General features: G+C 37.8%; 1 protein-coding gene across 2 annotated transcripts; it reads right to left on the bottom strand.

Moving 5' to 3' along the window:
* Window positions 1-936: 936 nt before the first annotated feature.
* On the bottom strand, window positions 937-14,962 carry LOC130923572 (nucleoside diphosphate kinase homolog 5-like). Of its 2 annotated transcripts, none has more exons than XM_057849324.1 (6): window positions 14,525-14,962; window positions 11,343-11,882; window positions 6,677-6,873; window positions 2,730-2,830; window positions 2,541-2,653; window positions 937-2,462 (listed from the first exon to the last, which is right to left on the bottom strand). In XM_057849324.1, the coding sequence occupies exons 2-6, from the start codon at window positions 11,877-11,879 to the stop codon at window positions 2,361-2,363; spliced, it is 1,050 nt and encodes a 349-aa protein (XP_057705307.1). In that variant the 5' UTR covers window positions 11,880-11,882; window positions 14,525-14,962; the 3' UTR covers window positions 937-2,360. The 2 variants fall into 2 exon arrangements, with proteins under 2 accessions (XP_057705307.1, XP_057705306.1); XM_057849323.1 differs by having other exon boundaries at window positions 11,343-11,900; window positions 14,525-14,961.
* Between the last annotated feature and the right edge of the window lie 123 nt (window positions 14,963-15,085).

Genomic DNA, 15,085 nt, shown 5'->3' with positions numbered 1-15,085 from the left:
ATTGACTAATAGCTATTCATGGTCTGAAACAGTGATGGCAGACATATGGAATGGTCTGCACTCTCCAAACATGCTGAATTGGTACACCCACTGCCTGCATACTGCACCGCATACAGTTGTGTAAATTACTGCCTTAATTAATTTTAATTTTTGATTTTAGTTTTTTTTTTTTTTTTAATTCTACGATGTACACAACTGAAAGCTGCCGGAAAATGTTTTTACTGTGCCCTGTTCAGTGTTAAAAAAATCCTTTGAACTGTTGATAGTGTGATAACAGCCAATGCCCCAATTCACAATTTTGACTAAAAGCTAAACTACCATCCAGGAAACAACTGGATAGCTAAAGAATGTGAATATGAAATCTTTGTCCTCGTTGTTCTTCACTATAACATTTACATAACTAGAAACATATTGTGAAAAAGCCCATAAAAAGAATAGTGACGCAGTAGTAAAGAAAAAAGTAATTGCCTCTTACCTCAAAAGACTTCACGGTAAAAAAGATGTAGATTTATTTCGTGGCACAATTAAGATCACTTCAATTCTGACATTGTGTGGGCGTGGAGTTACAGCAAGTGTGACAACAAACACATGGGACAACCAACCCCATTACCCCTGCACATATAGTAGTTCACGTCATAAAAATACTTGTATTTCCTATAACGAAGTGAATTAAGTCAATTTTCAAAGTTAAAATGTTTATTAGAAATATGTAACTTTAACATTTAACTTAATCTGCAAATTAATAAAAAGAAAACACGACATCTGTAGTTGTGAACAGCTCTTTTACTTTTGTGGGCATGTTGACATTTCTGCAAAATGCTTTAAAAAATATTTTATATATATATATATATATATATATATATATATATATATATATATATATATATATATATATATATATATATATATATATATATTTTTTTTTTTTGTGTGCAAATTGTGACCTATAGTTTTAATGAAAAAATTGTGGCTGTCGCACAATCAATATTGTTATCTGCGATTATATTTTTACTACAGGTCGACCAATATATCGGACTGATAAATTGACTCCCCCATTTTCCCCAAAAATTATTTTTAATGAAAAAATTGTAGCTGTAGCACAATCAATATTGTTAACTGGGATTCTATCTTTACTAGAGGTCGACCAATATATTGGACCGATAAATGTACTTTTTTTGCCCATACATAGGTCTATTTCCTAAAAAAATTAAGTCAATAAAAATGGATTTTGATCAGGCATCTGTGTGGGCAACTGTGGCCGCCGCTAACTGATGGTAGGACCCCGGAAGGACCCTGCAGCAGCTTGAAGGCAGGCTGCTACAGGAAGCTTCAGGCTTGCCTGTTATGTAAATTTTGTTTTTTTTTTTTACCTTGCATTTTTGTACACGCATTGTTGCTTTGGCTTTTTAAGGTATTGAGTGATCATTACACTCTAAATATAACTCACAGCATTAGCATAGCATTCGCGTTAGCATTAGGATGGCAAGCATCCTCTCAAACTTTCACTCTCCCCTGTTTACATCTCACATATTGTCCTATCAAACACAACAGTTGTTTTGGCTTAAAATACAGCAGTTTCTTTTAAAGAGGAGTGCAAGAGCAGAAACTGCTTTTTCAGTCTTGTCTGTGTTTTCCGCCATATATATCTGTCTCAAATATGGTAATCAGCTTACAAAATTGACTATGGTTATCGGCAATTGGCTGAATTTTCTTTGTTTTTAGATATCGGTATCGGCATTTGAACATTCCAAATCGGTCGACCTCTAATTGTCCCAATTTATTCTGTGCTGAGTTCTCATCACTCACGAAATGTAACTAATAGTATTAACATAACATTCGCGTCATCATTAGGCTAGTGCTAAACGCGAGCGTCCTCTTAAACCTCACTTTTTTTCCACACTCAGTACAAGGCTTCCAAGTAGGTATAATTAATTGAAAATAATGAACTGTTTTGCTGCTGAGTGTGTATTATCACCAGGAACTTGGCGTTGTCATTGCAGACGCTACAATATGTGCTCGTCTGTCAATGTTCATTTGAAATTGTTGGAAACCTTTATTTATTTATTTTTGGACTAAAACTTTTGAATTTCACAGACGAAAACATTCTGAGTAAACGTCGACTGAAGCTGGACGAATTAAGTCTGAGATTTCGTCAACGAAAACTAGACGACGACAAACCCATTTTGAAATAGTGACTAAGATATGACTAAGACTAACGTTAAAGAATTTTCGTCCAAATGGCTAAGCCTAAGATTAAAATTAAAAGGACTGCCAAAAACAACACAGGTGTGTTTAACCATTTTTGGGGGAACGTCAGTTTATATTCATACATATTTATCACATTTTCATATCCTGTACTGTCATTCCTTCCCCTGAAGTTCCTCTGCCTCAACGTCAGCAGCTTCATCGCATATTTGTGGCTTGTTTGGATTGTTTTTGATGAGCCACTCAGCAAGCCAAACCTATTCCAAGGGTAATAGGGGAACACATTAACAAATATATTTAGTAATTATTGAGTACATTAGTGTGACTTCACTGACACAGGGGTTGAGGGGTTTGTGCTTGCAGAGCTCAGTGAGTCCTTGTAGCAAAGTTTGGTTCACGTATCGACTTAGGTATTCTTCAGTTTCCTCTCTTGTGGGAACAGTTAGTGCTATTTAAAAAAAAGTATTTCTAAGTCACATCTGTATTCAATACTAAAAATGATAGCGTGTGTGTATGCTTCTTACTGTTTGGGAACATGAATTTGATCTCTCGCTCTGCCACATGAAATGACTCGCTGCCATGGAGCGCGTTCTCCAGTTCAGACGTAGCATATTTTGCTCGAAGACTGGGGGGAAAATGTGCAAAACCTTTCAATGCAACATCAACAACAACTGCAGTGCAAAAAGTGAAAAAGTATTTGGCTCCTTCTTGATTTGTTTTTTTGCATATTTATCACACACAAAGGTTTCAGTTCAGCAAGCCACTTTAAATATCACACAGAGACAACCCAAAATCATACAAAATGAATTTTCTAAATGAAGATTCATATTATGACACAAAAAAACAAACAAAATCTAAACCTCGCTGGCCCTATGTGAATAAGTAACCGCCTCATTGAAACTAATAATAAGTTGTGCCAACCTTGGAAGCAATAAATGAAATCAAGCATTTGGGATAATTGGTAATGAGTCTTTAACACCGCAGTACAATTTTAGCACTTTTCTTTGCAGTATTATTTCAATTATGCTATATTGGAGCATTTTTTAGCATTAACTGCTGTTTAAGGTTACACCATAGCATCTCAAATTAATTAAATCCAGACTTTCATTTTTTAAGCCATTCAGAGGTAGATTTGCAGGTGTGTTTTGGATCATTATCCTGCTGCATGATCCAAGAGCACTTGAGTTTGAGGGCACAAACTGATGGCTGGACATTTTCCTTCAGGATTTTCTGGTAGACAGAATTCCTTGCTCTATCAATCATAGCAATTTGTCCTGTACCTGAAGAAGCAAAGCAGCCCCACACCCTAATACTGCCCCCACCAGGCATAATGTCTTTAATCAAATGGTGTGCAATTTTCACACCGGGTGTAAAGGGTTACACACCTTCCCAAAAGTTGAAATTTTTTACTCGTCAGTTCACAGAATGTTTTTCCAAAAGTCTTGAGAATCATCAAGTTGTGTTTTTGGCAAATATGAGATCCCTGTTTTCTCAATTTGTGCATAATGGCCTTGACAGTGGTTCTCTGGAGCCTCAAAGTCTTGGAAATGGCTTTGTAACCTTTTCCAAGCTGATAAGATTTCAATCACTTTTTAAAATCAGGATTTCTACAGTTATCAGCAAATCTCATTTAGTGACACTTTAATGCCACTTTAAACAAATATAATCCCATCGCCCAACTGCAGATAGTTTCACACACACAAATTGTAAGCACAGTTGTCCGATAATGACTTTTTAACCGATAATCGATATCCCGATATTGTCCAACTCCAAAAATCCGATACCGATTTATATGCGGTCATGGACTTAACATATTATGACCAACTATACTGTATTGTGACGCCCCACTGGATACTTTAATAATGATAAATGTAACAACTTCAAGGTTTGCCAATAAACATTCTGTGAAAAATAAGGGAACAACTTAAAATTAAATTATGGAAAAAGTGCCTATATTGCAACACTATAATTATTGTACAATTTTAAATAGTGCAAACATCAAGCTTTTTTTTTTTTTTTTTAATCAAGTGCAAATGCAAGTGCAAAGTAGCAATAAGGCACTGCCATATCACATATGGCTCACACAGTGCTTCCGTCTCAAAATAACAACAAAGGCACACAGCTTCAGTAAAGTGAATGACATACAGAATGCAATTAATTTATAATTCATTGTTTTTCAATTATTTATTGTTAATTTATTTTTGCAACATGAATGCAAATGGTATGCTCAAATAAAAAATCCCACACATCTTAGTTTGGAGACAACTAATGGTCAGTAAGCGTAACTACTGTGCTAAGCTGTGACCAGCCCTTGAAAAAAGGCAGAAGGCCTTTACATTCACTTTGAAGGCTACATGCAAAATGGCTCAAAACTGATGTCAGTATTATCCCATATCATTTTAAAATGCTTTTATTGGCCGATACTTTGGCTAACCGACAACTCTATGTAAAAATGTTTTTTTTTTAAACGTCAAATTTACAAACTTTTAATGCCGCGAAGTTTAATGCTTTTTAAGGCCTGAATTTTGACTACATCCATTTAATGCTTTTTAATCACCTGCAGAAACCTTGTTAATTATTACTGAATTACTTTGGAATGTGGCATGACGCGTTTGTACCTGATATGTTGTAGACTACTTCACTTTATCGGACATGTTCTGTTGAAGTGATTTCTTGATTCAACAAATGTGGTTGCACTGGCTATCAGGTTTGGGTGTGGCCAGTGAAATTGAACCAAGGTTTGCAAAAACTGTGGTTACTAACTGTTACTTTGTGATTTAACATGGGTGGTGCGGAGGGGGTGCTTTTTTTTGGGGGGGGGGTTTACACAGGGTCAGATAGGTCTATAATTGTTTCGCTCTTTTGGTAAGGGAAGTTACCATTTAAAAACTATTTTGTATTTCTTTTGGATGTCTCTGTGTGGCTATTAAAAATGGTTTGATGCACGGAATCCCGTGTGTGATAAATATTCAATAAAAAAATAAAACGCAGAAATCAAGAAGGGGAGAAAACACCTTTTCACAGCATTGTAGTATTAATTACTGAACAAAAATACTCTGTGAACTAGGTGGCCTTTTTCAAAAAGCCAGGTAAATGGGTTGCAGCTCAGATGCTGTTGAACTCATTATGGTCTGCTGAAACCAAGGTTAAAGTTGTCAGCTTGGTAAATTAATTATCTACATGGCTCAATTGATCAAGACGGAATTACCGTAATTTTCAGACTATAAGCCCCTACTTTTTTCCTTCATTTTGATACCTGTGGCTTATAGTCCAGTGCAACTTATTTGATTTTTTTTTAGGTAACACTTTATTTGACAGCGGTGTCATAAGACTGTCATAAGATCATCAAAATTATGACATGACACTATCATGGACATTACTGAATGCTTATATAATTGTCATTTGGCAAATTATGTCACTAACTTAATTTTTGTCCGTCTTGGATCTTTTGAAGCCATTCAAAAGTGATACCATTTGCCGGATAACACTTAATGACATCTGTTATAAGCATTAATGAATGCTCAGGACAGAGACATCTCATAATTATGACAGTGTAATGACAGTCTTATGGCACCACTGTCAAATAAAGTGTTAGCAAATACCATAACTAGCAATTGATGAAACAATTGGAACAGTAACTGAAGATATATTTAGCACAGAACATGATTTTTGATTGTTATTTACATCTGTAGCACTGCAATGCATGCTAAGAGGCATGTTGGATGACAACAGTCAACAGCAGGTGGCAGCAGAGGTTGACTGTCTCCCCCAAGGGAGCAGTGATGGCCAAATGAAGCTTCTTGAAGCAATAAAGCTTTGCAGTAATTGGTTCAAAGTTTAATAATGGTTCATTTGGTCTTATGACAGTCGGTCGTATGAAAATAAAGTTGTACCGGTTTATATCTTTTGGTGTAAATATCCCATGATACAGTGAGGACAGCTGCAGTTTATAGTCCAGTGCGGCTTATCTATGAAGAAATGCCGTTTTCGTGCCATATTTGGTGGGCTGCGGCTTATAGTCAGGTGCGCCTTGTAGTGCGAAAATTAAGGTAGTTGATTGCATCGACTTAATTAAAGTGGGGTGGCATTACTGCGTTGTTCTGTTAATTCACAACTCATTCACAACAAATTCACATCAACTCCTTCAAGCAGTTAAAACAGTAACAACAACAAAAAGTTTAGAACAACCATGAGCTTCTCACGTTAAAATAAAAATGTATTTCTTAAAATTAAAATCAATTATTTTACCTATAGTCAAGGTACTTAAATCAAATATCCCTTCATATCTATTTATCTATCAGAGGGAAACCTTTGATATATGTAAAAAGTTTGATTATAACTCAACTCAAATGTTACTGCCCTACAAAAAATATGTTTTATCAGCAGCCGTCTTTTGCGTTTTATATACCAGATACCTCCATACTCCCAACACAAAACCAAACAATCATCTGCCTTCATATATGGAACACACCATTCTGGGTGAGTATCTGCATCTTTGACAGGTCCAATGATGGCCTTCCAGTGGGCTATTGCGTTGTCCCGAGCCAGAGTCAAAGCAATGATTGGACCGGAGCTCATGTATGCTGTCAGTTTGGGAAAGGTTAGTTTTCCATGATGTTCGGTGTAAAAGTCACTGCACTGCTCGGGGCTAAGTTGAAGTTTCCTCTTCTGCAAGACATGAATGGTTGATGAATCAATGTGTAGATAAATTTCACAATGAACCTAAAAAATACAACTTCGAACATCTTCATCACTAAAAATTCATCTTAACGGATAATTCACAAAAAAATCATCTTAATGGATAATCACTTGGTCATTTTAACCTAATTGTGTACAGTAGCGTGGGAAGTGGGTGTTGAGGGTGCTGCAGCAATCCCTGGTGGTGGGGAGAAAAAAAAGCTTTTTGGTAGATTCTTCTCTTTTTTGTCAAAAATAAATCAATAAATAAAACATATTGAAACAGTAGTGTATTTAACTTTGGGGATTAAATATATACAGTGATCCCTCGTTTTTCGCGGTTAATGGGGATCAGAACCGCCGCGATAAATGAAAAAACGTTCAGTAGCGCCACCCCCAGAAAAAAAATGGGGAAAAAAGTATAAAAAGATAATTTAAAAAAAACTTGTCCCTGTTACTGTCCCACCAAATTATTTTTAAACAAGAAAAGTAGAAAAATGCTTGGCTTTATCAAATACTTCATTGAGTGACTCCACTCAAATCTGCTCAAGCTGCTTACTTACACACAATGAGTTGCCACAGCAACTGTTTAACAGGTTAAACGATGGTGACGCATGCAGCGCTTTGAAGTAAGCGTCTCTGGCAAGATTAAACCTTAACTGTATGTCAATCATCGTTAACTTTAATAAGCAACTCCAGAGCACTGCCTGACCCTAAAAGAGCAGCAGGGGGGAGAGTGAGACTATGCGATTAGCTCAAGAAAGCTCAACTGTATTTTTTTTTTAATTGGAAAAAAAAAATCCTAAATGGACTGAGGGTGCGAAGTTTGAAGCGTGAAGTAGCGAGGAATCACTATGTTGGAAAAGGTTTTTTTTTTTGTTCATAACATAGTCACCGCCTGACCCCTTGCTTGCTGCCAGGTCACGTTGGATAAGGCGCAATCGGAACGAAAAAGTTAACTATTGACAGAGGAAGCGTTAACATGCGCAAAAACGAATTAGCTATTTTTTGTTTAGAAAACAGCGAAATTTACTAAAATTTGAGGTCGAAAATACTGATGATTATAATAGAGCCCTGCGAAGAAGAGTTAGCTGCAGATTTAGACCGTGGAGAGCTTCAAATAGTTTGCATTGTAGCTATCTTATTGTTTGTTGTTTCTGTTGAGCTGCCGCCATGCAGAGCGCTGTTGGATATGCATGTGCAATTTATTTGAGTGTTGTGAAAAGTGGGTGGTAAACCGAGGCTTATTAGACATTTCAGTTTTCAAATGTGTTTGTGTGTGATTGCGCCGTCTAGCTGCAGGGTTTTGCATTATGATACACAGGCGCTTTTATTTCCAATACAAAAACTCCAACACACACAGTAAGTGAAATAGAACGCTGTCTTTGTAGTAGCCTAGTAGTAGTACGTCAACTATCCAGCATGCATTAATACTGCCATCGTGCACGCCTTGTATGGAGTAAAAGTGTGAGCGTAACAAGCAAAACACCTGTTTTTCAATAGGAAAAAAACTAAAGATCCTCAGCACCCCTTTCTGTGAGTGACTTCCTGCGTCCCTTATTGTGTATGTTGCCCACCTTGGGCCAATCTAGCATAACATGTTCTTAATTCTGAACCTGGAGGTACTGGTCAGCCATATGATGAAAGGTAATAAGAATTGAAAACGTTATTCTATGCTGCTTATCATAATAGTGTCATGAGGCCATCACTGAATTATTACTGCCAAACCTCCGAGTTCAAGTGCATTAGACCAGTGGTTCTCAAAGTGTGGTACGAGTACTACTGGTGTCATGCAGGCTCCCTCTAGTGGTCTGTGAAAGCCTGACTGAATTAACCTAACCCTCATCTTGTCCTCGGGTCAAAATGACCCGCCACTGTGTTTTGTTTTGGAGAGTATTTACACATATTATGACGAAGGACAAGATGTTGGTTCAACCAATACGAAATTTGGAGTTTAAAGTTTAATTAAACTGCTCGAATTGGGGTTTAGTGAAGACGGGTCTGAGGATGTACAGAAAATGAGGGCACAAGGAGGGTTAAATGTATATCTATAGTGCATTTATCAAAAACAGTTCAGTTGTATTAACCTAAAACTTTGACAGATTTATATAAAATATTTTAGAACTGTTTCTTTTCAAATTTTTAGAAATTACTGCAAAGTGTAAAACGATTTAATAGATCAAAAAATACATTACCATTATTCCCCCAAAATCCAAGCACAGTGCAAGTATGGCCAAACTGTAGTTTATAAAAAAAAAAATAATAATAATAAAACTACTGGTTTTTCTCTTTAAAAAATTTGGCCTACTAAAATCACACATTTTAACTCATCAGACCCATTGACAGTGATAAATGTTCAATTCATTTGATCTGGGATTCATTTTGACTAGGAGTGCTGCTAGCCTCTTGCAGGTCAAATGCATTGGATGACTTCACTTCCTCACAAGCCATCAAGATTAGTTAATTTGCACATTCAAAAGAGATCATGTGGCGGAAATGAATACACCCTCATCAAAACATTTGGGTAAAAGCAGACAAAATTCTCCCTGACAAGATTTCAAACACTGGTGAATTTAAATACTATAAAAGGAGTGCTGACTAATGAGGAAACACTTCAACACTTCATGCTGCCAGCAATGGCACAACAAGGGGAGAAACATCAGATTTTTTTTTTTTACACAGAACGTGTAAGTGCTACAAGAAGATCAGTAAAGCTTTATTTGTCAGTCAGAACAAGAACTAAAGTGGTGCAGAAATTTAAAAGAGATGGAAATACAATCATCTCTGTTGGTCATCCAGGCCATCCAAGGACGTTAGTACCTCGACACGGGTGTCACCTGATGGAACTGGTAGGGGAAAAAATCGCAATGCAAGTTCTTTGCAGTCGTCTACAGAATTACAAATCCAAACTTGGGTAACTGCTACACAATATGGCCCATGTTGCACAGGAGTGGCATGCATGGGTGTCATCCACGTAGAGAGTCTTTCCTTAAGCCAATGCAAAAAGACTGGAATTTGCAAGGGCCAATGCTGACAAAGAACAACACTACTGGGACTATTCTCTGGAGCAATGAGATCAATAATAATCAGATTTTTTAAACCAACACGTTAAATATTGTCTGGTGCTGCAAAGGTACAAAGGAGTATGGTGCCTGCAGTAGAACATGGTGGTGGCAGTGTTCTTATATGGAGCGGCACTAGTACTGCTGGTGTTGGGGAGCTTTTCATTGATGGGATCATTAATTGGGAGACATACTGTGGTGTTTTAAAAAGAGAAGATGCTACCATCAATCCATGCCCTTGGTTGTCGTTCAGTTTTCCAACATGACAACAAACCCAAGCACACAGCACAATTTCTTAAGAAGAACCGGGTCAGACTGATTCAGTAAGTATGTCTTGATCCGAACCCGATTGGGAACTTGTGGGGAATTCAGAAGAGACATGTGGAGCATCAATCTCCATCCAACGTCAAGACATTAAAACAGGTCATCTTTGAAGAATGGAAAAAGAGAGATTTTATAATCTGTCAGAAACATGTTCATTCAATGCCTCAAAGACTTGTGATGTCCTTAAAAGTCATGGAGGTCATACAAAATCCTAGATATGACAACTTTTGTGAGGGATGTATTCACTTTTGCGCCAACATTTTGTGTTCTAGGTTTTATCAACAATCTTTAATTTTATGCTATTGGACAAGCAAGCGTTAAATAAAACGCAGATGTGTTAAAATTGTAAAAACTGTTCTTGTATTTAAAGAGAAGTTGAATAAAATTTAAGGCGGGTGAACTCAATTTTGACGTGCTCTGTATGTTTCAAATTATCGCATAAATAACTACGAAACTAATCTTGCACAGACATAGGCTCTATGAGAGGCCTGGCTAACTGACATATTTTACATTAAAGTTTATAGCATTTAAATAAAGTAAAATGTTTTTGTATGCACGTGGGTTGTCCCGATCAGGTGTGCCTCACATGCCCTATCTGTTTAGAATAATGTACAGTATTTCTATTGCTGAATCTGTAAAGGGTATCTCTAGCAAAGTCACAGCGACATCACGGTTTGAGACGAAGAGACACAGGTTTTGTGCATGCGCAGTCACATTTGAGAGCAATTTCAGCCTCAAGTCTCCATTTGTATTAGTCTTTTTCCCTGAATGTTTTCAGTGTATCTTCAAGCCATGATAGCAATGATTTTGCATTCAATTGAATATGCAGACATTTAAATAAAAAATTAATTGTACATTTTTTCAGATAGTGTAATATCGGTACAGTATCGGCCGATACAGCACAGGGTATCAGCCGATACTGTGCCAAAAAATGACAACGGTGCCGGTGCAACTCTAGCCAAACAGACAAGCGTAAATTGTTTACTTCCCAAAGACCTTCTGGTTTAACGATCAATTCAGTCAAAAAAGGTTCAGTCTCTTATTTTCACTTCACGTTTTGATTCTTTTACCGACCTGTAAAATGGTGAAGCCCGACGTCAGAATGATGTCCTCAATCTCCTCACTTTTGTGAATGGCGTCTGGTTTAATGATTGCCAAAGTTCTTTCCACATAAATACGAGGGAATTGAACTCCTTCCGTCCCTGGCACTGCCTCCGACGTTGCTTCTGGAGCGGCTTCTGACGCTGCGACTGGCGCTGCATCCGACGCTGCGACTGGCGCTGAATCAGACGCTGCAGTCGGTGCGGAATCCGACGGTGCCGCTGGCGCAGGATCCGACGCAGTCACCGGCGCTGAATCCGTCGCAGCTTGCGGCGCTGCTTCTGGCGCTGCTTCCGACGCTGCTTCCGACGCTGCAGTCGGTGTAGCCTCTGATGTGGCCTCCGACGCTGGTGCAGCCTCCAAAGTGTCCGCTGGCGTGGCCTCCGACGGGGCCTCAGACGGCGCCTCCGACACTGCTTCTGACGCCGCTGCCTCTGACAGGGCCTCCGAAGCTAACTCCGACACGACCTCCGACACTGCATCCGATGCTGCTTCCGACGCTTCCTCCATGTTCTAATTGGTTGCAGGGGACTAAAGTAGCATTTCACTCACCAGTAGCATTTCTAAACATTCACACACTCACATGCCACACATTGTATACATTAACCATTTAAATTTTCACAATGTCGTCCACCAAAATTTCACCGCTTGGTGGAACGGGTGTAGTGTCGTCCACAAACAATTCTTCAAAATGACGAATCTTTTGAGTGATTTGAATGACGCTAGTAAAATTCCTACTAGCGTCATTCAAATCACTCAAAAGATTCAGTTCACTTAAACGAACTGTAGTACCCATTGCGAGGTAAAACATATAGGAATCATGTGATGGCAGCGACACTTGGCCCCAGAGTGTAACATGTGGCTCCTCCTTGACCCGTGTTTCAGAAAAATCCTAGAACCGCCACTGCATGAGGGTCCACGGTTTGTTTACTGTAACCAGTCCCAACATCTGCTTAGACACTCAGTCTTTATAGGCGAATCAGTTTTAATATGTAACATGAGAGTTTGATGTAATGTACTCTCATTTTGGTTGTTTGTATTGGGTTGTTTAATCAGAGAAAGCAGCTGGAGAGAAAACTGTTTATGAGAGATGAAAGAATAAGACGGGGGAAAAAAACATCATTAAATGTATATGCTACCTAATTCAAGTAGCTTTGCTGTCTCTGTCTCCAGTTACTAAAAGGATACCTAATAATTTAAAGAAGGGAAGAGGGAAGATAGGTCAGATAAATGTGTGAACAAGTAAAGTTGAGTGTGCAATCAATGTCAGTTATGTGTCGTGGGAAACCCAGAATTAGCAGTGGCGCCTCCAGAAATTTTTCATAGGGGTGGCCAGATGGGCCCACTTAAAATCTTGGGGTGGCCAAAACTAAAAGCCATAATTTCAGGTTTTCATTTTATTATTGCAGTAAAAAGGTCAGGGGAAAACTATCAGAAAGACTTAAGGACACGGCTACTGATATACTGTACTTTGGTGTATTGTGTAATCTTTGATGTTACTAATTATTTAATGTGCATAGTCCATAACTGTCCAGTCAACATTTTGAGTTCCACAACAATTCTGTTTTATTGTGTTATGTACAGTATATATTAGGCATAAGGTGTACATTTAACTAGGGCTGTCAAAAGACTAAAAATTTTGATCGAGTTAATCACAGCTTAAAAATTAATTAATCGTAATTAATCGGAATTCAAACCATCTCTAAAATATGCCATATTTTTCTGTAAATTATTGTTGGAATGGAAAGATAAGACAAGACGGATATATACATTCAACATACTGTACATAAGTACTGTATTTGTTTATTATAACAATAAATCCACAAGATGGCATTAACATTATTAACATTCTTTCTGTGAAAGGGATCCACGGATAGAAAGACTTGTAATTCTTAAAGGATAAATGTGAGTTTGTATATTGTGACTAAATATTGCCAGCTAGTGTATTTGTTAAGCTTTCAGTAACTGATACTGTAGCGACTTAACTGTTCTGCCCAAATGCATGATGGGAAGTGGTGCAACCATGACTGTGTGTGGTGGCTGCAAATGCTATATCTTCTCTGCATTGGGTACACTACAGGGTGTTAAGAAAAAGATCAACTCCTGTCATTCTTCCCCACGTTGCTTCCCACAATATTTATAGTTGCTGTGGGAGAGATGACAAAGTTTTTGCCAATTAAAAGCACCGCCCCAATGAATGCTTGTATCTACTCCACTCTGCCGCTTATCTCTGTATATAAGTAAAATGGCGCCATTGTAGGCTGTTTGCGGCAATGCGAATGTGTTAATTGCGATTAATATTTTAACGTGATTAATTTTAAAAAATTAATCACCGCCCGTAACATGATAAATTTGACAGCCCTACATTTAACAAAACAAAATAAATGCATTCATTTGGGATGAAATGCATAACTGATGCTACAGCAATCTAACAAGACACTGGCAAGCGGGGTGGCCAGTGGGGTGGCCAACCAATTTATAGGGGTGGCCGTGGCCACCCCCTGGTGGCGCCACTGAGAATTAGGACAAATCACCTGTGAGTATTAATCATTGGACATCCTACAGTGTATTCAGTGGCACCTAGTCATGCCTATGCCCGTTTTAAATTTTTGTTAGTCATGTGGAGAATAAGATTGCTGCTATAAGCTAGAGGATGTGAATAAAAACTAAATAAGCTTTGTCCTCCTAATTTTAATGGTGACACTTTCTTTCCATTCCTATAAACCAATTGTATAGAAGCCCATAAAAATGAATAGTGAAGTCTTATTATTTATATTGGATTACACCGCCCTCTTGCGGTCGCGTTATGGCAAGTGTGACAACGAACAATGTTCCCCCTTTTTAGATGCATGTCTTTCACAGAAAAAAAAAAAGTTTCAATGTGCTGTTATGCACCCATGGATTAAGGGTCGATTATAAATCGGTTTGTAGTGTAAAGCGGATTAAATATTTAATAGAAAAAAATTCCCATCGCCGGGCGCCACGCGCATCCACCAAAGACCATTTTTCTTGGTGTTCACGAAGATGTAACAATATAAATGAAATACATCAATAAAAATCACGTGTGGGTGTGTTCGTGTGAAAGTATTTAATTGTATTTTAACCAGACAATGCATAGTAGTTGAGTAATTATTGCATTTGAGAGCCATCCCTACCTCGAAGAAATCTCCGCTGCCGCCGATAAACTTTCACTCTGAACTCTTCTCGAAACTGTGCCCTGTAGTTGTTAAGTGTTTTGGCCTTTAGGTCTTTAGTTTTTTCGCTTTCAGATATCAGTGTCTACATCTTGACTGCGTTCTATGGTGAGAACACAACGGTACTTTATGACGTCACACAATGTTTTGCTGCTGGACTGGTCGCGTTCTGGGTGACGTCACACTAAGTTCAGCTCCAGGTGAACACGACGAGACGACTTTTAAATTATTTTTTGGGTGGAAATGGATTCATATTTCACATCACTTAATATGATATAGAATAATAAATGCAAGTCTGTTCTAGAAGCTTATGCAAAATTGTTTAGTATATAACGTTTTTTCTTTTTTCTTTCCCTTATAATCTATTTTATTTTTTTGTATGTCTTACTATGTAAGAGGAAATATTGTTGATAAGGGTTTATTCTAGGTGAACTGGTTTTTCTATATTACTGTTGTTTTTATGTAGGTATGTATGTATGTATGTATGTATGTATGTATGTATGTATGTATGTATGTATGTAT

Source organism: Corythoichthys intestinalis, chromosome 11 (assembly GCF_030265065.1).
Source record: "Corythoichthys intestinalis isolate RoL2023-P3 chromosome 11, ASM3026506v1, whole genome shotgun sequence".
NCBI lineage: Eukaryota > Metazoa > Chordata > Actinopteri > Syngnathiformes > Syngnathidae > Corythoichthys > Corythoichthys intestinalis.
Note: the sequence above shows the minus strand (reverse complement) of the source record. Positions and strands in the feature narration are given on the sequence as shown.